The sequence below is a fragment of the Labrus mixtus genome, chromosome 20 (genome assembly GCF_963584025.1).
Source record: "Labrus mixtus chromosome 20, fLabMix1.1, whole genome shotgun sequence".
In the NCBI taxonomy this organism is placed as follows: domain Eukaryota; kingdom Metazoa; phylum Chordata; class Actinopteri; order Labriformes; family Labridae; genus Labrus; species Labrus mixtus.
This window is the reverse complement of record NC_083631.1, coordinates 2,573,417-2,596,016: the sequence shown is the minus strand read 5'-3', so window position 1 is coordinate 2,596,016 and position 22,600 is coordinate 2,573,417. Positions and strand designations below refer to the sequence as shown.

General features: G+C 43.3%; 1 protein-coding gene across 1 annotated transcript; it reads left to right on the top strand.

Annotated features, from left to right (window-relative positions):
• Positions 1 to 1,269: 1,269 nt before the first annotated feature.
• ppap2d (phosphatidic acid phosphatase type 2D) lies at positions 1,270 to 19,344 on the top strand. The gene is made up of 6 exons (XM_061027307.1): positions 1,270 to 2,168; positions 14,516 to 14,673; positions 14,822 to 15,108; positions 15,229 to 15,286; positions 17,411 to 17,587; positions 17,814 to 19,344. The coding sequence occupies exons 1-6, from the start codon at positions 1,961 to 1,963 to the stop codon at positions 17,916 to 17,918; spliced, it is 993 nt and encodes a 330-aa protein (XP_060883290.1). The 5' UTR covers positions 1,270 to 1,960; the 3' UTR covers positions 17,919 to 19,344.
• Positions 19,345 to 22,600: the final 3,256 nt, after the last annotated feature.

The window sequence follows — 22,600 nt, the reverse complement described above, 5'->3', positions numbered from 1 at the left end:
TGATACTTTGTCTTAAAAAAAAAATAATAGCTTGTGTTTGTCCATATCACAGGATAAATATTAAGAACCAAACAATACCTGACTCATGGTGTCAAAGGTTAGTTAGTTAGTTAGTTCGTTTGATAGGTTGTTGATTAGTAATGGGTTCTTCATACCTATTGTTCTTGCTTCAGATATTATTTAATTTGATCAGTTTTAAATAGTAACTACCACGATCTGACATAACACTCCATTATCTCTATTACATATCACAAGAAATATGAGGAAGACATTTTTTTTTTTTTTTTGTTAAATTGTGAAGGATATCACATGGTGATCACTTTGATTTCTGAGGTAACTTTTATTTAATAGTTATCTGAATATAATGGAATTTTAAAATGACATTGAATTCTTGGCTTCCCTGCATGTGACCTTACAGCACTGTCGGTTTTCATTAATCCCATAGAGAGGTTACCTAAGGATGAGCCAGGGGGGAGGAACAAAGGTGAGGTTACAACACTTCAAAGTAATAGTGATTTATGTTGCAGTACTAATGTATGCATGGACCACTCTGTTGTAATCTCTGCCACTGTTAGAAATGTAAGCTTGATGGAAATGGTGTCATTTATGTATCCTTTCATCAATTAAGAGTAAAAGCCCGACTAATAGCTGCGTAATTAACACAGATAACGCTGTGCCTAGGTCTGTACACCAGGGGGCAGTAAACAGTCGTAACTTCAGTTTACCACACACAGTGAGAGAAGCATTACTGAATAACAACCAATAAATCAGTCAAATAGCATAGCGGCTTAATGATCGATTCTACCAATAAAAAAAATAAGATAAGATTCCTGAGAGAAAAGACTACAGCATGTGTTCAGATTGTGATTTGCCTTTTTTCAAGCTTATACATTTACAGGCACACATCAGTCAATGATAAATCAAAATGCAAAGAATTCCTGAGTATGAAAGGGCATGTATGTTGGATAAATAGGCAGAGAGTATGGCTATATGAAGAAAGGCTCTAGGTTTTTGTCGAATTGACAGAATGGAATAACCGCAAACAATGTTTCCTCAGTACGCTACATTACATCGATAAAGCCTACAGAGGATAGCATACAAAGAAAACAGTTGTTTATTTGCAGATGTGTACAGTTTGTGGCATACAAAGAAAACTAATTGTAAAACTCCCCCTAACATTTTCAATAGCCTATCAGTCTAGAGAAAGGAAGAAACTGTAAGTGGGACGTGTGTCCTCATGGGTGGGTTTAATGGCACATGAGACATCTCAGTAAAGAGGGCCAGTCGTTACACAGCTGTGTCAGGTCAGGTGGATGGAACATGTTATGAGCTCCAGCCTCATCGTTACGCAAAGATTTTGTTGGGATTCGCCGTTGAGGCTGTGCAGGACTGCATCTCCAAGTCAAGTTAAACTCAATAACACCGGAAACCGTACCATTTCGCAAATGAATGCGTCGTAATTTCTCGACCAACTGGGAGACCTGCATGGATCAACGTAAGCTCTTTATTTTGAAGGATTAAACTACAATATCTGCTCGTCATTCACGTGTGCTTGACAGAACCGTGAACGCTGGGTAGTTCGGGACGATTGGAGAGCTCAGAGTACAACGCGCTCCCACGCTCAGAAGTTTGCAGGGACCTTTAATTGTGTTGAAGTTGAGTCGAATGTTTATTTTTCCTCCTATTTCCAATTAGCGTACATTCTTATTTTTCTTTTTTTCTCTTCTATCAAGCTTCACCCCCCCCCCCCCCTGTCAAACTCACAACGATACCTCAGTGACTAGCAGTCGGCTGGTTGACCGGGGTCTGCTGCTGTCAAACTTTCGTTGACATGGATTTGTTGCACCGACGACGGATGGAGTGAGAAGTTCTGAGTTTCCATCAGCTAGCCAAGGCAAAACAGACTCGTTGCAGCTCCTTTTTTTGGAACAAGTCGTCTGTAAGTTATTGAACTGAAGACATGCAAAAGTTCAACACCACCGGTACCAACAGCAGCACGCTGCCCCGGGACGCAGAGCTCCAGCTGCGGTTAGCTGACAGCGGAGGGGCCGGGGAAGGGAAAGAGAACGGTGCTGGGAAACATTTCCTCGGCCAACCTGGGGAGGAAAAAGTGCTTTGCACCAAGAGGAGGATGCTCGTCGGTTTGGATTTAATATGTCTTTGTGTCGGTAAGATGAGTTTATTTTCTTACATTACGTTAAAAGTTTGAAGTTCGGCAACCCTTAGGCTACCCATATTTACAATCTTTAGGCTACTAACCTAAAATCAACTTTTAAAACTTTAAAGAACCCACAAGAGCCCTGCAAGCTTATCTTTAGGTAGCATATGTCAACAGCTTAGTGCTTCATAGGTCTATATTTACTTTTTAGAGGTCATAAAGAGGTTAAACGAAGCTTGTTTTGGGGAGGAAAAAAATCCCACTGGATTGTGATTTGTGAAAGTTAACGAAACTACATAGCACTTTTCATCTAGTCAAGCTGAAAGTGTTCAAAAAGGCAGGAAAAACTTTCAGCCCGTCCCCCTCGGTGCACGTGGGGGCAGATGGGAGCGAGGGGCGGGGGGGGGGGGGGGGGGGGGGGGGGGGGGGGGGGGGGTGCTCAGCTGGCAGGAGCAGAGTTGTCCCGGGAATTCATCTGTTCCCATGGAAACCCCAAAGTTCCCGGGAGAAGAACGTGGGAATAGGGATAAAAACATGCCCACTATTCTCTGAGCGCTTTCCCGTCTCACTGCAGGATTACACACTTTCAGCCACAAATAGCCCAATTAACAGTTCTTAGCTAAAAATGCTGCAGAGGCTTATACTTAATACATTTCACAAGAAGAAACATCAGTTAGGCTATATGTGGACAACAATGCAGGGGTCTCTGACAGAACCATAATAAAGGAGTGGTCAAAGATGAGTTTCTCTGTATGAACATAGACCCACTCTTCACTGAATGCTTATAGGTTGTGATTATTGTGTCAAATGTCACACATGCATTTGTTGTTGTTGTTGTTGTTGTTGTTGTTGTACATTTAAGAAAATGTTAAAATGACTGATGCTCACGTTCACATGTTGTTGACTTTTCTGACTTTGTTCAACCAGCCAGTAGTTAAACAAACCATCATCAGTCTGTTTGAGACCTCTGTGTGAATAAACATGTTCGGAGTGAGTACAAAGCAGTACAAATGTCATTATGTAAGGTATTATTACCAGTAAGACTCAATGTTATAACAACTACACTTTCCCCTTCATGTCCTCAAAGTTCATGAATTGTTAATCATGTGATTGTGAGCTTTTCACTTCAAACAAAGTCTTGAAACTCTTACAATATATTGGCCTAAATGTGGTAATGAGATGGTAATGTAAACTTAAAAATATTTTAGTGCCCCAAAGTGCCGAAGCATGATGCATAGTTTGTATTACAATGTAGAAGTTTGTTTTTTTCCAAACATAACATGTATTTTTTATTGCTTTTGTGAGCTATTTATAACCGATCCAAATGTTGATGTACAGTAGCTCAAACTAAAGCAATGCATTACATTGAAAGAATTGTTCTTTCAGTTCTTTCAGTGGGACTTTATTTTGTCAAGGATACAGGGCCTGAAGCTGTCAGAAATCTGTCAGCCTTAGGAACAGCGATTCTCTCATATATGTTGTGTGATAATTGTCTGACAAAATAGGAATATTCCAGGTAAACACCAACGCTGATATTTGTACTGGACTCGTAGAGGGCATGAGTAAAACTTCTTAATTACTTTCAAACTCTCATCAGTGTGAAGTGTATAATTATGTAAACCCTGCTAGAGGTAACCAGTTTTACTTTAGCACCTGCTGTACTGTGGACTGTCACATTTAGCAAAGAAAAACACCAAAATATAGTTTGAAATGATTTATGTTGTCATGTCAGATGACTATAGGAGGGAAGGGAGCATCAGTGTTGTGTTGTGTGAGTGAGCGGTTATTTGGACCGGCAGCAAACACGAGAGGTGGAACTTGTCTAGGCAGACGGACAGGTCTCAGCCGGGTTGGCGGTTAAAGCGGAAGAAATAGCCTGGCTGTTAAAAAACAAGAGTGTGAGGCGGTTAGTTTCGTTGTCACGTTATTCTTGACCCCTGCAGGTATGCTATTAGCGCTACACTCAGCTGCTTAGCTTTTTTTGTTTTGTTTAGGAAGTGGTATATAGTGACACAGCATCAGTCAGCACGACAGAGGAAATAGTCTCTCTCAGTTCTCCTCCTCAGAGCACGCTACTCGTTCATCACTACATTACTAGATTACAACACTGAGTGACTGAGCCTCAAGCTGGACACAGCTGAGAGGATTAAGAGCAAGTGGGTCTTGTGACAAATATACTTTGTCTAATAAAAGGGGCCTTATTGCTTAAGCTGTCAAAACTCCCATTATTTGATAGGTGGGCGTGTTTCCTTTTATAATAGAGCTGTGAAGAACTTTCATTTTTGTCCTTTTGATGTGGACCTAACAAAAGCACCGGGTTTATAAAGATATCGATGTAATTGGTGTGTGTATTTCTTTTGAAAGCGAGAGAAAGACAGACAAAACCTATTTTGGATTCTTTTGTTGAGACAGCTGTTTTTTCTGGGTGTAGCTATCAGGTTGAGGTTGATAAATGTAAAACGACACGGTGAAACTTTGTTTAAGCACTGCCTAATGAAGTCTAGCCTTCAGCTTGAGGATTCTCTTCTGACTTTTTGATGGTAAATCTTCAGCTATTAGCATTCCCCGGTGATGTTATGTCTTTGTCAAAATAAGCCAAAGCAGCTGAAAGATCTGTCACCAAAGGCCAAAATGAACGTTAAGGAAGTTATTCTTATGTAAATGTCCTCTGTGACCTCCACGGACTCTCAACAGCCTTGCTCTGTATTTCATACATTACATAGACATATTACATACCTTTATAGGAGGAGGAGACAGCTCTGGCCAAGGTTATTTTCCCCTCTGCTCTAGCATGGCATTTCTTTGGTAACTTCCCTGTTTTTTATATATTTTTGATCACTCCCTGTGAGTTTTTGAAATCTTTTCTGCTTCCATAAAAATGACTAATACTGACTCAATGTGAAAAATTTGCTCACGAATACGAAACACATGGCTCTTCAGTCTGCGTGACATTAAGTTTGCTTCTTCAGAATCGTAACTGGCCGACCGTGTTGACATCAGTACTAACTTTATTGGAATGGCCAGTCTTCTTGCTCAGAGTCTGTTTTGCTTCACAAGTCACAAAGAGGTAACAGTATTAACTCAAGACTCAGATTTAAGTCAGAACAAGGAATGTGGTTGATTGCTCAATCTCGTCTGTGTTATATTGAGTGATAAAGTACAATATGACTTAGTGTTACACCATTCCCTCCTCTGTTAGAGCCATTGGATTACTGACAGATAGCTCGCTGTCTGGCTGCTTCCTGTCTGTCTCTGCCCTGTTAACCATCATGTCAGTTATCAGAGAGCATCTTGACTCATCTGTGAGCATTCAGAAGTGAATGCATCACTTATTAGAAATGAATTGGGCCCTTCAGTTGTCTAAACTGAGTAACCCAATTTTCCCCTAAACATGCCATCGTCAGACTCCCTCAGACAGTTAACCCGCCGGCATTATTCCTCCTGTAAAGGGGCTCATTCACTAATGTTAGTGTGGAATTTTCCCCTGGAGCCTCCTGTCGTCATGACGTTATCAGCTGAAGAGGGATTCCACCGTGATCTGAGGATTTCACTGTCTGTGTGTTTAAGACGTACCTTCACGTTAAAGGTAATAAGATAAAGTTAGTGCGGTGTGAAATTATCCTTGAAATTGTATCTGTTTGGAATGCTGGGATTTTATTATCTGAGGCTTTGACCCATGTTACCTGATCCTACTCTTGCTCAACATGGGGCCTGTCTAACATTGTACTCCAGATACAAGCCGGTGTTCTTTATGTTGCTGTTTTATAACGTACACATTAGGGGTGCTTCACAGGGATGTATTTTTCTGATATCTTGTCAAAGAAATATCTACTCACACTTATAATAATCCACATCCATCTGACAAGTCTGGATAGAGATCTGATTTCAAGATTTGCTTGTGATAAGTAAAAGTATTTGCCAATGGGGAAAGCAAATTTGACTTGTTGACTGTCAACTAATTAAGATAGATAGACGGATAGGCAGTGAGTAAGTTGCATGCTGAAAGCTTCTGAATGCAAGTGTCTGCTTGTGTGTCTTTCTGTGGGCATGCATTCCTGGTGTGACTGTAGGGGTCTAAGCAGGAGAGAGCTGACAGAATCTGCGCCCTGTGGCTGCATCTGACATCAAACGTCCAGCCACCCAGAGGTCAGGAGGTGTCGGCTGTTTGTCATATCTGCTGAGCGTGCAGGGACAGGCCTCCCTGCCTGTACTGCTGTTTCCCTCCAGCACAGGTGGTCCTTACTCTGTCATCACCCCAATAAAGCCAGTTATTGACTCTCTTGAGAGTCGTTGGGAAATGATTGGAATTGGCACCTGAAAACCTGCTATTAGCTTATACAGCTTAGAGGACCTTTATGATTGTCTGGGCCGGACCTTTCTGTAGAGGTTAATTGGGATATAGTTTTACACTTTCACAAGACGTCAGGCTGTGTTGAAATCATGCAATATAGGGAAGAAATCCCACTCCTGATTTATTAGAAAGAGTTTTATTCAGTAGTTAAAACACAAAGTAACTGCAATCAGTTGATCACTATTCTGTGTGATTCTTGCTCTAGACGTGAAGCAGCATGCCAGGACCAGAGGATTGGTATCTACCTAAGTGATCTGAATTCTAAAAGAGCTCCTTCTTTCCAGCTAATCTCTGCTTTTGTCCCCTTGTCCCCAATTTTCCTCTCTCTTTCTTTAGGCAACCTCTATTTTTGGGACTGAAGGTGTTCCGGCAATGTAAATAGGTGTGTGAGTGTGTGTGCTTTATGTTTGCGTGTGTGTTTTGGGCGGATGGCGGGTTTATGTTAGAGGATTCCTAGTTCCTTTCTTTTGGCAGCGAAAGCTGCCAAGTGAGTGAGACAGCGAGAGGCCAACACGTCACAGCTTGTCGATTTGTAGAGGAATATTAAATTGTCTCTTATGTGAATGTATGTGTGTGTGTGTGCGTGTTTATGAGTAAAAGTGTGGGTGTGGGTGTTGGTGTTTTTATATGTATGCGTCATCTTTGCTGCATTGTGGACACCCTACTACTGCTGCCATGTGCGTGCTGTTTGTTGACAATTTTGCCGGGCCTGTTTAGCTGCGCGCTCTAGGCCCTGATCAAACACACTCTGAAGTTATGGAACTCAGTGGCGTCACTCTGACAGATGGAGAGCCATTAAAAACGCCTCAGACAAATCATTAGCTAGTGGAAGAAGTGATTTTGCGTACTCTCCCTTGTTAGTGTATTAATGCATCTCCTTCCCATTTGACATTACTTTACGTTGCAGAGGGTTAGGAATCCATTAGCTGCATCCTTCCTTAGAGAGACTACACGGGGCCATACACTTTACTGTCAATACGTCTTCCTTCGTCCATTAGCACACCAGAGCCAGCTCAGGCCTAAGAAATGCCTCAGTTGCCTGGAGGCTTAAGGGGCAAGTGAGAGCCTGAATGGGGGAACAGCCCCAGGGTGGGAGAGTGGAGTAAGGTGTGGAAAGAGAGAAGGGGTTGAGGATTTACAGTAGAGGTCAGAAGTCAGACCTAGGGGCGCCTGAGGGATCTTATCCACAGCTGTCTGTTCTTGTCCTCGTGAGGAAGTCACTCTGAAAAGGATAGGAAGGGTTCAGACAGCAAATAGCTTCAAATGTACTTTTAATGAGGCAGCTGCAATATTCTCCTCCATGACTGTTCCATAAGTGCCCAAGGTGGTCCATAGTATTAGCCATAATGATTGAATAAAGATGCGTGTGGTACTCTAATCCTCAGTGCTCATTAGCTAGAATGGGTTTGGCAAGGCTTCCCATCCAAGTATCTACCTGAATCCCACTACAGCCTGTAGCCTCTGCTGTGCGTCTGTCAAGACTAATGACTCGTCTTCTCTTTCTACGTTCCCCCACGAGGAGACTTAGCGATCCCCCCTTGGCGCCATGGCATGCTTACCCATCATCGAGTCTGTTTTATCATTGTGTCACATTTCACCTGCTGGAGCCTTCCCTCCCTTCATCCTCTCAGGATTCACTCTGAAGTTGTTCCAACTTCATGCAAAACCAAAGCACACAGACAACACAACCCTGCAGCCCTCAACTCTTTCCATACATACAGCAGCAGCACAACCAGGCTGCTCCCTGCCAAATACCTCCCCTGCTGTCTCGCCACAACCCTCATGTGTTCTTCTCACATTGTTCTTTCTGCCAGCTCTCACCTCACTGCGCACACCCTTACCTTCACAGCGCAAAAGTTAAAGTTTCCAAGGTACATACCAGAGTGGCGGGTCTTTTATGTTCCTGCTGAATCAGACAGGCAGACAGACAGCCCACTTTAGACCTCACCGCTCATGCCCTGAACTCCAGAGCCGGGCTCCAGGAAGCAGGTCAGTGAAGTGTGGAGAGAACAGAAGCAGCTGTGGGAAGCATGCCTCCACTGGCCAGCAGGAACAGTAACAGTAACAGTCGAATGGGTGAGCAGAGGATCTCCTGGTGTGTGGGGAAGGGGACAGGTACATTATGTTTAGTTACCAAAAACCTTGTTTTGCTCCGTTTGAATTTATCAGTTTTGTGCAACGAAAGCTTTAATAACACATTTTTTTCTGGCAGAGTAATTTCAGATACTTTGAGTTTCACTTTCTTTTTGGACAACCTGTTCTTACCACTGTGTGATTAGAATACATGCACCATATGTCTTACAAACATGATAAACTCGTAAGCTTGGAACACTTGAATTTGATATACCACATTGCAGTGGGTATCTACCTAAAGATGTTGTATACAGTCCCGCAGCAGCAGCAAGATGCTGATGAGAGCAGATGATTAACAAAGATGTAAGACTGTTGTGGCTCCTGCACTCTCTCTTTGTTCTTCACTGATTCATCTCTTTGCGCTGCCATCAGGGCAGACCAAACAGATTAGTCTGTCACAGCAATCCAGCCAATTCTGAAAAAAATAAGAAACTGTTGTCAGAGCAGGGGGGCAACTACTCACCCTTATCCTCCCTATCCACCTCCTTACTACCTGGATTGGGCCACCAAGGATGAACAAGAAGAACCACCTTCAAGGATACTCACACACACACACACACACACACACACACACACACATACACACACACACACACACACACTCTAATACACACAGTACTGTAATTGGGATTTTGTCAGTTTACCGTTGCCAATCATAATCACAGCCTTAGTGCAAATGACTTCACCTCCTGTTTAAGTGTAACCTTCCCTACAGTACTACAGTGTGTGTGTTCTTTTGTGTGTTTCAGTCTGTGTGATGGTGCACACAGTCTCTTCCCAGACTGGCTCTTAAACAAAGTCTTTTTTTTTTAAATCAGATGGAACATAAAAGACTTGGCTTTGCCCTCAAAGTACCTGTCTCAGACTAAATAGTGATTATAGTAAAGAACAGATCAGGGCTAGCTAATGGAGACAGTTCTGCGCAGTGGAATCATTATTGCATGAATAATTGAACAAGTCCACCCAGCCCAACTGCAGACTGCTGTTTATGAGCATGTTAGGCCAGCAGTGACACAGCTTCTTGTAGTATCGTAACCGGGGATTATCATGCTTGCAAAGATTCAAATTACGACACTTCACAGTTCAGTTCGCTAGCTTATTTAAAAAAAATTTTTTTGCAAGGTTGACTTGAAGGTAAACAAGCAGCTTAAACTTTAGTTGGGAAACTCTGGCACATGCGGGCTGGTGAGGGGCCCTGGTAGGGTGGATGGACCACCCCTGAAGGGTGCTGTAACAAGCTGCGTTACAGCCCAGGCGCTGCCCGGTCCAGAGCTGCAGGCCAGATGGACCTGTGTTGACAGCTCACTTATTATCTGTCCTATCAAAGGGCAAATGTAGAACGAGGCCTGTGCAGTCAAATATTATTGGGTGTGATGAATCCGATGCCCATTACTGTGGCTTAGATATAGCTTTAGGCTGAGTGTCATGCTAATCTATGAGGATACACAGGCTGTTTGTCTGACAGCAGAGGAAGTATTCACATGAGTTCATTTGTGATGGTGAAGTGGCTTTTAACCTCAATGTCTTTCGGCTTGTTTGGCTTTAGTGTGGTTTATTTGGTTGGTTAGTTTTTCTTTGAGGTGCTGGTGGGTTTGGGGTGGGATTGTTTGGTTGCCTGTTAGTCTATGTGGCTGCGGGTTTGGTTTGTTTGCATCCCAGTGTGGTTTTAACTGTCTATGTGAGTCTGGATGTGTGTTGGGGGGGGGTATTCTGCTGGTTGAGGTGGGGTCGTGTTTACAGAGCGGGTCCCAGCAGAGCCCAGATCTCTGACCCTCACATTCCAGAACCGCCACTAATCGCCTCCGTCTGCTGTTCTCTGTAGAGAAACCCATGCTGCATCTCTCTTGGCTCCATCGCTCCAGTTTTCTCTCACCCCAGTATTATTGCCCTCATCCCCATTTGTCAATTTCCAAACCTTCAGGCCGTGCATTTTAGCCCAGTTCTTAGTCTGACGCTGTATTGATCAACAGATGTTCAGTAACACGACCATGAAGCAAGTCGATGAATAACCACCATCTGCTCTCTTTTTGTACTCGGCCTCTTTCACTTTCTACATAAGCTTTTTTTTTTTTTTTTTTTTTACTTTTTGCTCTTGGTTGTTGTTGTTCTCTCTTTTCACAGTGAGCTCATTCTGGGCTGTGGTCATAGATGTGTAAATTAGAACCAGAAGAGTTTCTCAGAGTGAGGCACATATCCCCTCTGCTCTCATTCCTCCTCTTCTCCTTCCTCCCTCCTTCTCTTCCCCCCTCCTCCCTTCTTCCTTTCTATCCCTTTTGACTGTTTGAAAGCATTCCTGCATTGAGTGTCGGGCCCAGCGAGCAGCACATTTTGGCTCGGCTGTGTTAGCCAGCCCACTCCTCCTCCTCCTCCTCCTCCTCCTCCTCCTCTTTCTGGGTCCTCTCACATTCGCTTTCCTGGCCTGGCTCTCTTTTGAGCATGTCTTGGCCAGGTGCAGAGATTTGCTCACAGCTGCCTGACAGATGATGTGAAGGTCTCTGGAGTGTTTTTGTGTCTTGTTGTGAAAACTGTTTTAACGTAGTTGTAAAGCATGGAGGTTGACTGTGAAACAGGAACTTGTCATTTGTGTAGGATCGTGCAGATACTGAGTAACTTTCCACATTGTTTCTGGGACCACTGCTTTGTATTTCTTCACTTTTCTGAACTGAGAGTGTGTGACACAACTCCAGCTGAGGTCATTTTGGTGGATTATTTTTTTTGAGAAGTTTTGCAAACAGCTTGCCACAGTGGAGTGAACTTTGGTTCTTAGCTCTTAGTGCCAAATCCATTCATGGATATCATGCAATAGTTGGACAACAAAGCAAGGCCATCAGTGTTTGCAGCCCTGTGGTCTTGTGTGCTGATATCTGGCTCGGCAACATGTTTCCCATTAGACCTCTCTATAAGTACTGAAAACGATCCTTTAAGAAGACAATGTTCCTGCTTCAACTGCAGAGTGTTCCGCTCTTAATGGAGAAAATGTCCATTACCTCTCTGTCAATGCAGGAACATATTGATTATTGACAGATAAGTGGCCATATTGTGGAAACGGATGAGGACACATAGGAAGCTAAGATGGTACGGAAATCAAAATAAATGTCTTTTTAGAAACACAAATTCAGAAACACAATTTTAGACTTTGGAGCAGCAAAACAGACCGTTTAAAAAAGGTTTCAAGTGAAGTGCAACTCAAAGTCAAAGTGCTGACAGACTAAAAAAACATATACACTCTACTGAGTGTATACTGTGATGTTGTAGTGATTATTCTGCCAACAGAATTATACTTCAATTCCTCCATTAATCAGGAGAGTAAGACTTGAATCATTGTGAAGTGTTTCTGAAAATATCAAATTAAAAATGATACGTTGACTAAACTGCATACTGATCATAGTCACTTCCCTCCATAATGATCACACACTGCACAATACCCCCCCTCCTAATGTACACACAATGTGTAAACACATTCACACACGCCAACATACACATGCAAATACATGCAAACCAGAATTCTTGTCACGCCAACAGGCTGCAACTGTTGCCTGTTTGTTGGGCAAGTTGTCATTAAACCATTTTTAAACTTGACTTAAGTTCATTATTACCAAACGACAACAACTCCACACTCACTCAGTTTGAACCAGACATGAACCAGAGCACAAATGTATGATACACACAGATAAAGGGATTAGGATTAGGAGGTTAAGAGAGTGCATTTCATGCCGGTGGCAGAAAGGAACCACGCTAGCCCTCATACAGGATATTTATTTTTAGATTAAAATGAAGAAAAAAAGGGACATTCCGAGTATTTACCTAGAGCTGCAAGAATTACTAAGCTGATGTTAACAAATCAGGATAACTACAAGCGAGCGGTTTACTGTAATATTACTGTTCCTCAACGTGCGTTATGTAATATATTAAAAACACCTTTTGAGTCTCAGGTAAGTCCCGTACAGTATCAATGCTAACTGAAGGGGCACCATTGTTCACAAAATACAGCATTATAGGATTCCTACAATTTAAGTTTTACCTACACGTTAAAATCAGAGTTGTATTAGTAAAATGCTTTGTATGATTTACCCAATACACAAAGTAATGATTGCATGGCTTGGCAAAAAAAAAAACATCATCTGGCATTTGTTAAAAAAAGTAGGACTCTTTGTACAAACAACACCAGGACTTAGAAGCAAATGATAAATTGGTTCATAGCATGAAATCTTCTGTCTAATATAACAGATAGATGTGTGACCTGTGTGTGGGAGTTATGTGTTACATAGGATCTGAGTAAAGTAGGTTCTAGGAGATCTAAGTATGAAGGTGTGTGTGTGTGTGGGTGTGTGTGTAAAGGCTAGTAAACGTGGCGTCTGAATGAGATGAGTTGCAGATCGGGGTCAGATAAGAGGTGTTTCCTATCTCTCCGTTGTCTCACTCTCTCTCTTTGTTGGCGTCATGGTCTCTGCTATCTGCTGGCAACATGTTTCCCTCTCTCTTTCCCTCCCTCACTGTCTTACTAAGGCCTCCGTTTAAAACACATACAAGTGGGCTCTTTTTATCTTTGCTGTGTCTTTTATGTAAAGGGTAGCCTGACTTCGACTGTAGAGGTCATTAACACAAGTTGTATGTGTATAATTCTCAATCTAGTCCATGCTATCTCTTTCAGCTGTAGTCACATGGCTGTGAAGAGTTGCCTCTTCACATGTTTTTATGCTGATAGCCTCAAACCTATAGCATGCTCCCTTGTTATCACTGTTTATCAGTTCAGTGAGGCCAAGTTTTATTGGTTGGCTGTATGTTATCACAGCACACACATAGAAAAGGGCTCAAATGACACAAAGCCAATGTGGGAAAATAAAAAAATGCTTCGTAGTGCTTTCCATGCTTTAAGAAGTATTTATCTGTATCGTTGGTTGTTCTTTCGTTTGCCTGATTTTGAGTTGTGTAGCCCTGTGTATTCTCAGTCACGTAGTCTGAGAGATTCCCTGGCAGAGGCCGTGTTTTGGACTGGGTGCGTTCCAGCCAACCAGCAGGCCTGGGATGACAGGAAGAGGCACAGAGGTTAATGATTAGTCCCATGTTCTCGCTGCATTCCATGGGGTGACAAGGGGACATGGGATCAGGGACAAAGAAATGGAGCGGGCTGGGAAGCCTTAAACAGGGCTAATGCCTATTCGTTTTTGAGTACCCTAATAAATAGCCTTGAGGTGAAGCCCCTGTTTTTTGGGGGTATAAACACATTCTTTTACTGTATTAAAAATGTTGTGCGACTTTAACCAATGAACTTTCACCAAATGGCTCTGTGCTTGTTTACTTAAGTGTGCCAGACCTTGACACCCTTTCACCTGATACAGAGATCCTATAATAAGTGACCAGCCAGGAAACACATACATAGGACAATAGTTAATCTAAGATAGGGTGGAATGAAATAAAAGTGACTTAAGGAATCATTGTTTTTAAATTCATTGCCCTTCCTGCAGTGGGTTCTTTGTCATCTTTTGGCACAGGGAAACTTTCTGACTAACACACCCTCTTTCCAACTTCTTCCCCCTGCCTCATGTTAATTCTCCACTGTCATACCCATCTCCCCACATGTCTGTCTGTCTGTATCAGTCGTCTCCCCTTCTCCCTGATTCTTCGTTTGGAAGCAGCTATGTGTGGAATGCTTGATCCCCAAGGAATCTAGAAATGGTGTCACCAGATGACTGACACCTTTAAGAGCTGCTCCCCTTCATGCTCCTGTGAGACAGGAGTTTGTCAGTATCGCACTCTGTGGGTCTCTCTCTACTTCTGTTATCTTTGTTGCACAGACTACATACTCACAGACATTCATCAAGCCATCTTTTGTTTTTTTGCCCCCCCCCCTTTTCTCTCCCTCATCTCATCAGCCTCCATCCCATTCTTTGCATGTGAGCTGAAGGCGGTGGCTCCGTACAGGCGAGGCTTCTTCTGCGGAGACTCCAGCATCACTTATCCCTACGTGGAGAGAGAGGCCATCCCTGACAGCCTGCTCATTGCTGGGGGTATAATCATCACTGGCCTAACGGTGAGACAGTTGTTAGGTGTTGGTTCTGTGAGTTATTTTGGAGGAGCATGTATGTTTTAGTCAAACAAACATTCTTCAACAGCTTCAGTATTTGTTTAGCTGTACTGTATGACTATAACCAGTTTCTCTTGTCTTCTATCCTCCTCAGATCGCTCTGGGTGAATGCTACCGCGTGCGCTTTCGAGGTGTCTACTCCAGAGCGTTTGTTCGAAACTGCTATGTGTCCTGCCTGTACAAGGAGCTGGGGAGCTTTATGTTTGGTTGCTGCGTGGGTATGTCTCTCACCAACATGGCCAAGCTGAGTGTGGGGCGCCTGCGGCCCAACTTCCTGTCCGTCTGTAACATCACATATGCGTCCATAAACTGCACTCCCGGCAGCTACGTGTCGCAGGTCGACTGCAGGCAGCCGCATTTTAAGATGGTGGAGGAAGCGAGGTGTGTTCTCATGAGTGTTCTTGCTCAGAAAGGGTTTTGGTTTGTGTGCTAAAGGTGCCTGCCTGCCTCCATTCAGTTAATGTGTAACCCTCTGCGTCTTTTATTGACCTTCTCTTTCAGGAAGTCTTTTTTTTCCGGCCATGCTTCCTTCGCAATGTACACCATGCTCTACCTGGCAGTAAGTCAAATCTACTGTTAAATACACACACACACACACACACACACACACACACACACACACACACACACACACACACACACCCACCTACACACACACACACACACACACACACACCCACCTACACACACACACACACACCCACCTACACACACACACACACACACACACACACACCCACCTACACACACACACACACCCACCTACACACACACACACACACACACACACACACACACACACACAAACACACACACACACACACACACACACACACACACACACACACACACCCACCTACACACACACACACACACACACACACACCCACCTACACACACACACACCCACACACACACACACACACACACCCACTTACACACACCCACCTACACACACACACACACACACACACACACACACACACACACACACCCACCTACACACACCCACCTACACACACCCACCTACACACACACACACACACACACACACACACACACACACACACCCACCTACACACACACACATGCACACACACCTGGAATGTGACCTTCACTTTCACCTGAGCTTGTGTTGAGTGATTACAGAATACTGCATTGTGTTTACAGTGTTTTAGGTATTAGACACATCACCATTCCCTAGAGGCCACAAACACTCGGTGCAACTATTAACTAATTAAACATGCGCAGACACACAGAGACATGTGTTGCTGGATATATTCAAACTTCCTGATCATGAGGGAGGAGATCTTTGAGTGCAGCTATTCTCCAAAGGCATCCTGCTTCACACTGAAAGAGATGGTGAGACAGAGAGAAAAGGAGGGGGGGTTGGGACGAGGGAGAATGTTTTCCACGGGGAACATGAATAGATGAAGAGACTCCACAGACAGAGGAGGCCTTGTTGTGGCTCTCATTTAGAGGAGGGGGTGGTGGGCTGAATATGCCTGCTGAGAGATCGACAGGCTTCTTTCAGTAAGAAAAACTCTTTCAACCCTCCCCATGGCAGCCCCCCCCCCCCCCCCCCCCACCCCCCCTTCATCGCTCCCTTTTCTGTTACACTGCTCTACCCCAGTGTTCATTGGTGCATTGTGGGAGAGAAGCGACAGTTAGTGGAAGACAAAAAGCACATTATTAACCATTTAATGTCCATATTCATCGTGTATTCGCTCATTAAGTACAGTTTTAGATCACTTTAAAATTGAATTGTGAGCAACTGATGAAATATGAAGATGTTGCTGTCCCGAAGACAAGAGATAAGGGAATCACTGCCTACCTTATTTGCACTTGTGCTCTTTACAATTCAAATGAAAAGCAGCTCTTCTCTGCTTAGAAAGAGACAAACAAGGACGAGTAGGAAGAGGCTGAATAGGAGAACTTAGAGGATAGAGTACTGAGGGGGAGTGGCCTCTGCGAGTTACCCTCGTTTCTCTCCTCTCCTCTCCTCTCCATACCTCACTTTATCATTTCTTCGCACACACATACACACTGCAGACACAACCACATACACTGGCATGCGAGTTCGCTGCTAGCTAGTGTTTCAGGAGACTCGAGAGATTGTGTCAAACCTGTAGCTACATGCCACCCGGACCGAGGCCAGCTGCTAGTGGTTAAGGCAGGAACGGCGACACCTGCTCAAAGCGCAGAGGAGAGGGAGAGAAGGACCGGCAAAGGGTTGGCCTCACTCAAGGAATGTAGGCCACGTGAGCTCCAGAGTGCTATGGGTCCAGACAGACCTCCAGCCACCTCATAAGGCTGCATCACGCTCGCCCTGTGACCCCAATCTTTACAGACACAAACATCCACTCTACACCGCAGCTCCGGTGCAGGAGATGAGGATGAACAAAAGCAGGAAATGGGGTTTTGATAGTGTTAATGGACCTGTGCCAAGCTCGTCTTTCCCCTCTGGGTAGAAGACTGAGAGGATGTCCATGTTTCACTTAAAGAGCTCCTCCTGTGTTTACAGAGCTTAAATCATAAGACTTTCATTATCAGTTTATATTTGCAGGGCGTTCTTTAACACACAAGCTCCAACATGCACTTTTTCCACTTTTCCGCGGTAATTGCAATGTCTGTCACAACATGATAACAATATTTATCTCATTCTTTTTTTTTTTTTTTGCAGTTCTACCTGCAGGCACGGTTGACATGGCGAGGAGCTCGGTTGTTGCGTCCACTTTTACAGTTCCTCTTAGTGATGATCGCCATCTACACCGGCCTGAGCCGCATCTCGGACTACCGTCACCACCCCACTGACGTCCTCACGGGATTCATTCAGGGAGGGCTCACTGCATACTGGGTGGTATGTGGAACATCACTGTTGTCTAAATAGTCTTAAAGAAAACAGTTATCTCTGTCTTTACAGGATTTGTTTCTCTCTGCACTCTGTTGCCTGAGTTAGCTTAAACAATAGGCTCTCTGCTTCTTCTACCTCAGCCTGATCTCTCATGGTGTTTATAAACAGAATGATTGACAGCATGTGTGGTCTGTGTATATATCCTGACATGTTTTTGTGTCTGTGCCTGCAGGCCTTTTACATCTCCTCCATGTTTAAGCCCTGCACCCGTCCAGACCTGTCTCCCACTAGCATTTCCCTGGAGAGTCCACTGTCCAGCCAGCAAACGGTCTGTTAGCAGGCACGCGCAATCATTCCAGGAATCAGAAGATAAGTGAAGATGGACTGAAGGAAGACAGGGAGAATGTCAGAAAGCACACATGAGGAGACAGAAAAAGAGAAAGGGAATCAATCTAAGAGAAGGATACGATTAAAGAGTACAATCTAACACAAGCAGACACTCATTATACATTAATCTAACATGTTCACACACTCACACATGTGAAATATAAGAAGCACACTTGACTTAAAGTCAAAGCCGTCCAGTGAAAAGAACTGCATAGAAATACTACAGATATTTTTTTATATATGAAAAAAAAAATTTAAAAGTCTATTTTTCAAGAGGATTTTTAGAAGCTGCTAATGTTGATAGTTTCCAGTTTGAACTTGTTTTTTTTTTGTGATAGAGGCTTTTGGTCAGTGCATTTTGTTAGCTGTACTGCTAACTCTTTTGCCTTGGGTGAGGGAGGAGAAAACGCCAGCCTCTTCCTTGTTTTTGACCCTCTGCTCAGCTTGGAGAAAAAAAAATCCCCCAGCAGCTGTGAACTGAGACCATCAGACCTCAGATGTAAAAACAGCTCTGTACCAAGTGACAGAACTGGAAGTGATAAGGAACAAGCACTGGCTTCAACTTCTAACCGTCTTTACCTTTTGGTGGCCCTACGCGCCACTGCTCTAATCAGACTGCCTAAATCAATGTAACTTAACTATAACCTGTATGCAAGCAGAACAAAAACAGTGTTTGTACTGTTTTACAACGTTAACTTTCTTTATGTGTGTAACCATGGTAGTGACGTGGAGGACTAACCTTCCACCTCACTATCACTTTTCTGTACTAACCACTTTGACTGTGTCTCAGAGATGGAGGTTCGACTGAATTTTGTAACCTTAAACTTTTGCCCCCTGACTCTCTGAGCTGCACCTTGATTTATGCCACTCTGACGGGAGGGGCTGCAACCCCAGCCGCCCTCCTGTGTATCTTTATTAATAGCACTTGAACGTACATAATGGAACCTTCTAATTGTAATCAATATTATATATTTTATCACAAGTTTGAATAATCAGTGTTTATTTTTGTTAATGGCAGACTCAAACTGTTGTTTGTCTTCTTTTGTTGTTGTTGAAATGGTAATTATTCAAATAGAATGTAAATAGCTACGTCATTTTATAAACCACACAGAATTTCAAAAGTATTAGTTCCAGTTTTGGACAGTTTTTACATGTTTATTAAGTGTTTGTATTTACGTTTGTGTCCATCAGGTACGGAGAGTTACTATTGTATCTGTTGTAACTACTAGACTGAGCCGCAGATATTATCAGAAAGCTATATTTTTCATGTTCCCAGTTATTGTTATAATTTGTTCGTGTCGTCTGTGAATGCCAGAAAAGGCAGAAATAACCACTGTACTCAAAAAACCAAACCAATAAAATGAATGTTGAATATTTTCCTGTCTTTTGTTATTTTAAGTGAAGTGAATCACCACGGCTCCTCTCCTGATATCCAGAAACACATTCTTAATGTTCATGTCACCATATTTATGTCATCATGGCCGTCTCTGGCCACTCACATTCAGAGTTCAGTCGATCAACACACTGCCATAAATTCTGTTAAGAAACAGGACACCAGACACCAGAGGAGGTAAGAAAGCCTGGGCTGAAACAAAACATAAACACAGAAATGATAAGCGGTTTAACCTCTTGTGTTTGGAAGCCTCCACTCCCGTACTCTTCTACTTTCTTTCAATACAACTCTCTCTGCACACCCATCCTCGCTCTGCCCCTTCCCTGCTCTCAGTGCTTTTTGTATGCAGTGAAGCATGATGGGCTATTTCAGGGGGTCATGCTACCATGGAGATGCTTTGCCAGATACAGGTTGGGGCATCTGAGGCATGTCTTTCATTTCTTTTTTCTCTTTCCGATCCACTTCCAGGGTGAGGGGGGGGGGGGGGGGGGACAAAAAACAGCCCGGGATCAGACAGAGTGAGACAGAGAGGGAGAGCTCCGTTAATGGGTTTGTGCATAATGCTGAGGTAAGGAGGACGGACGAGCAGGAAATGTGGCCCAGTAATGAAGGGAGGGAGCAATGAAGCCGTTGGCAGTGCAGAGGAGGAGGTAGATATGGGGGAGAGTGAGGGTGATGGGCGTGGGGTGTCAGGGTGGGAAGGAATGTGATGGTGGTTTTCAGGCCTGTTTTGTTTCATAATACTGTAACCAAGGAGACACATTTCATTCCTGAGCAACGTATATGCCAGTGCTTGTGTGACAGGTTCTTGTCTATCTGTGTCTGCCTTCCTCCTTGTTATTGTCTTGTGTTGAGGTGTGTGTGTGTGCGTGCGTGCGTGCGTGCGTGCGTGCGTGCGTGTGTGTGTGTGTGGAGTTTACATAGCCTGTCAAACATGACATCTGGTTTACACTGTGACCGGCGTCCTCCTCACTGACCCTTTGCCCTAATAGAAATGAAGAGGGGTCAACAGGCTGAGGCACATTCTGTATGTTCAGATTACTGAGGTCCAGGCAGGAGGGCTTCGCTATTTACACGGCTGTGATTGTGCACACAGCAGGAACAGGAGCAGGGCACTATGGTCATTCAAAATGAGGGGTATTTGAAGTCTTATCTCAACAGGTGAACAATATTGTCCTTTTTTTTTTCACTGTGGAAGGAAACTCCCTCTATCCCTCTTTCCACATACTTCTCTTTGGGGAATTCCTGGATAAGATTATGATTGTTGTAAAAATTGGACAGGTGCAAAAAATACTGCTTTGCAGTGCTGATCCAAATCAACACAGAGATAGGTGTGCAGCTAAAAGCACGTAGCTCACCTGCATATCTCTTCCTGTCTAAGGAAGGACACTTCCTTAGACGGTACATGATTTGTCTGACATTGATAACATGACCCAGACAATTTTAGCACAGTCAAATTCCATCTATGAAACCCTTCCCCCCCGGTTAATGAAATGGCCTTTTTAATGGATATGTGAGACACATCTCTTCACACAGTCCTCACAAAACTTCAAATGTCTCTATTTACCCAGTAAAAGCTGCTCACTGCTGTGAATTGATTCAACCGTGCGGAAAAGAATTTTCTTGCAAATGAATTTCTGTTAAGTAAGAGCTTTTCTCTGTGGGTCTCCAAGGCATTAGAGACATAGTCTCTGGAACTCTGCTGGTCTCTTATCCAGCTGCAAACCATTTCTTAATAGAATTAAAAAGGATTAATGGGCTCTTTAGTATGCTCAAGTTCAAGCTTGCTCCCTTGGCCCTTCACTGCCATGAATATTTCTACATCTCCAACAGAAATGTAAATCAGTGCACGCACTAGCTGTAGCCATTACGACTGCAAGTTGGCATGTTGTGGAATATAAGTCTATAAAAGACGTTAGCTTGCATGATCCCGATGAGAAATCTTCATCTATCTTGTCTGCAGGGATTAATATGCAAAGACGCTAAATGAACTAACTATGAAATCATCCCCAAGAGAACTAACAGATTCAAATGGTGTGCAATCACTTACAAATGACAAAATGTGTGTGTGCATCTCCTCACATAAAGAAAAGTTAATGCATACCAAAATGATCAGTGCAGCACATGCACACACACGTACTATCTGACGAGGACAGTTTCAATGTGCTATCTGTTGAAGATAGCATCACTCAAGGCACTGTTTTTGTGCTCAGGCGCACATACTAAGTATGAATTTACGAGTTTTAAAGAGAGACAAAATAAGAGACTCACATTAGAGTCAGCCACTAGCTCTCTGTGTACATGTATGGGTATGATGTATGAGCTCTTCCCTCTACAGTTTCCCTTCAGAAATCCTCGGGATTAAATGAACTCCTGTAAAGTCTCCTGAATGCTGTTTTTTTTTTTTTTTTATTGTTTCCTGATTTGTTGCTGCCCTCTTGTTTTAACTTGATCTTTTTTGTTTTTTAGTAGGGTCAGGATCTCTGGATTTCTCTATTACAAGAGTTATAGTTGCATCAATATATGCAATATAAAATACACTCGTCTTTCTGTCCGATTCAGTGCTCAGGACTATCTTAAAGTGATATTGTTACATACGCACAAGCCTCTATTTACCATCGAAGAGGTTATATCATTGTCTTAGAGGAGTAAATGAGGCATTACAAAAGTAGAAAACATAGAAAAAGGTCACCTGATAAGACTTGGCGCCATAGTGTGTTGTATGATTATTCCAGTGTCAAGCTGAATGCTTCAGGTTACGGTGACCATACTGTAGCTCCCCCTCTTTGTTGAGGTCTCTGCAAATTACTTTCACTTTTCTTCCGTCTCAGCACCTGTGGAAAAAAAGCAGCTTTAAGCATGTTTAAAAAGTGGAACATGGATTTATATTAAAGATTTGACTCAGTAAATCAGGCTTATCTACGAGAACCTAGACAAGACACGTTGTAGATAAAGATACCAAACCACTTTGTTTATATTTTGTGGTCTGAGGCATGAGATATGTCTAGTGTGTGTGTGTGTGTGTGTGTGTGTGTGTGTGTGTGTGTGTGTGTGTGTGTGTGTGTTTGTGTGTGTGTGTGTGTGTGTGTGTGTGTGTGTGTGTGTGTGTGTGTGTGTTTGTGTGTGTGTTTGTGTGTGTGTGGGTGTGTTCATGTTTGTTCCATAACTTGCAGGCTGCTTACTGGAATGTAAAAACAAGACCATGTTCATAAAAACAATTGCTGGACCCTTGAGGTGTC

Bases quoted from the DNA above. Each gene is read 5' to 3' on its own strand.
- ppap2d (XM_061027307.1), top strand. From the start codon at position 1,961: ATGCAAAAGTTCAACACCACCGGTACCAACAGCAGCACGCTGCCCCGG. The intron at 15,109-15,228 runs GTGTGTTCTCAT...CTTCTCTTTCAG, and splicing joins AAGATGGTGGAGGAAGCGAG to GAAGTCTTTTTTTTCCGGCC. The intron at 17,588-17,813 runs GTATGTGGAACA...CTGTGCCTGCAG, and splicing joins GGCTCACTGCATACTGGGTG to GCCTTTTACATCTCCTCCAT.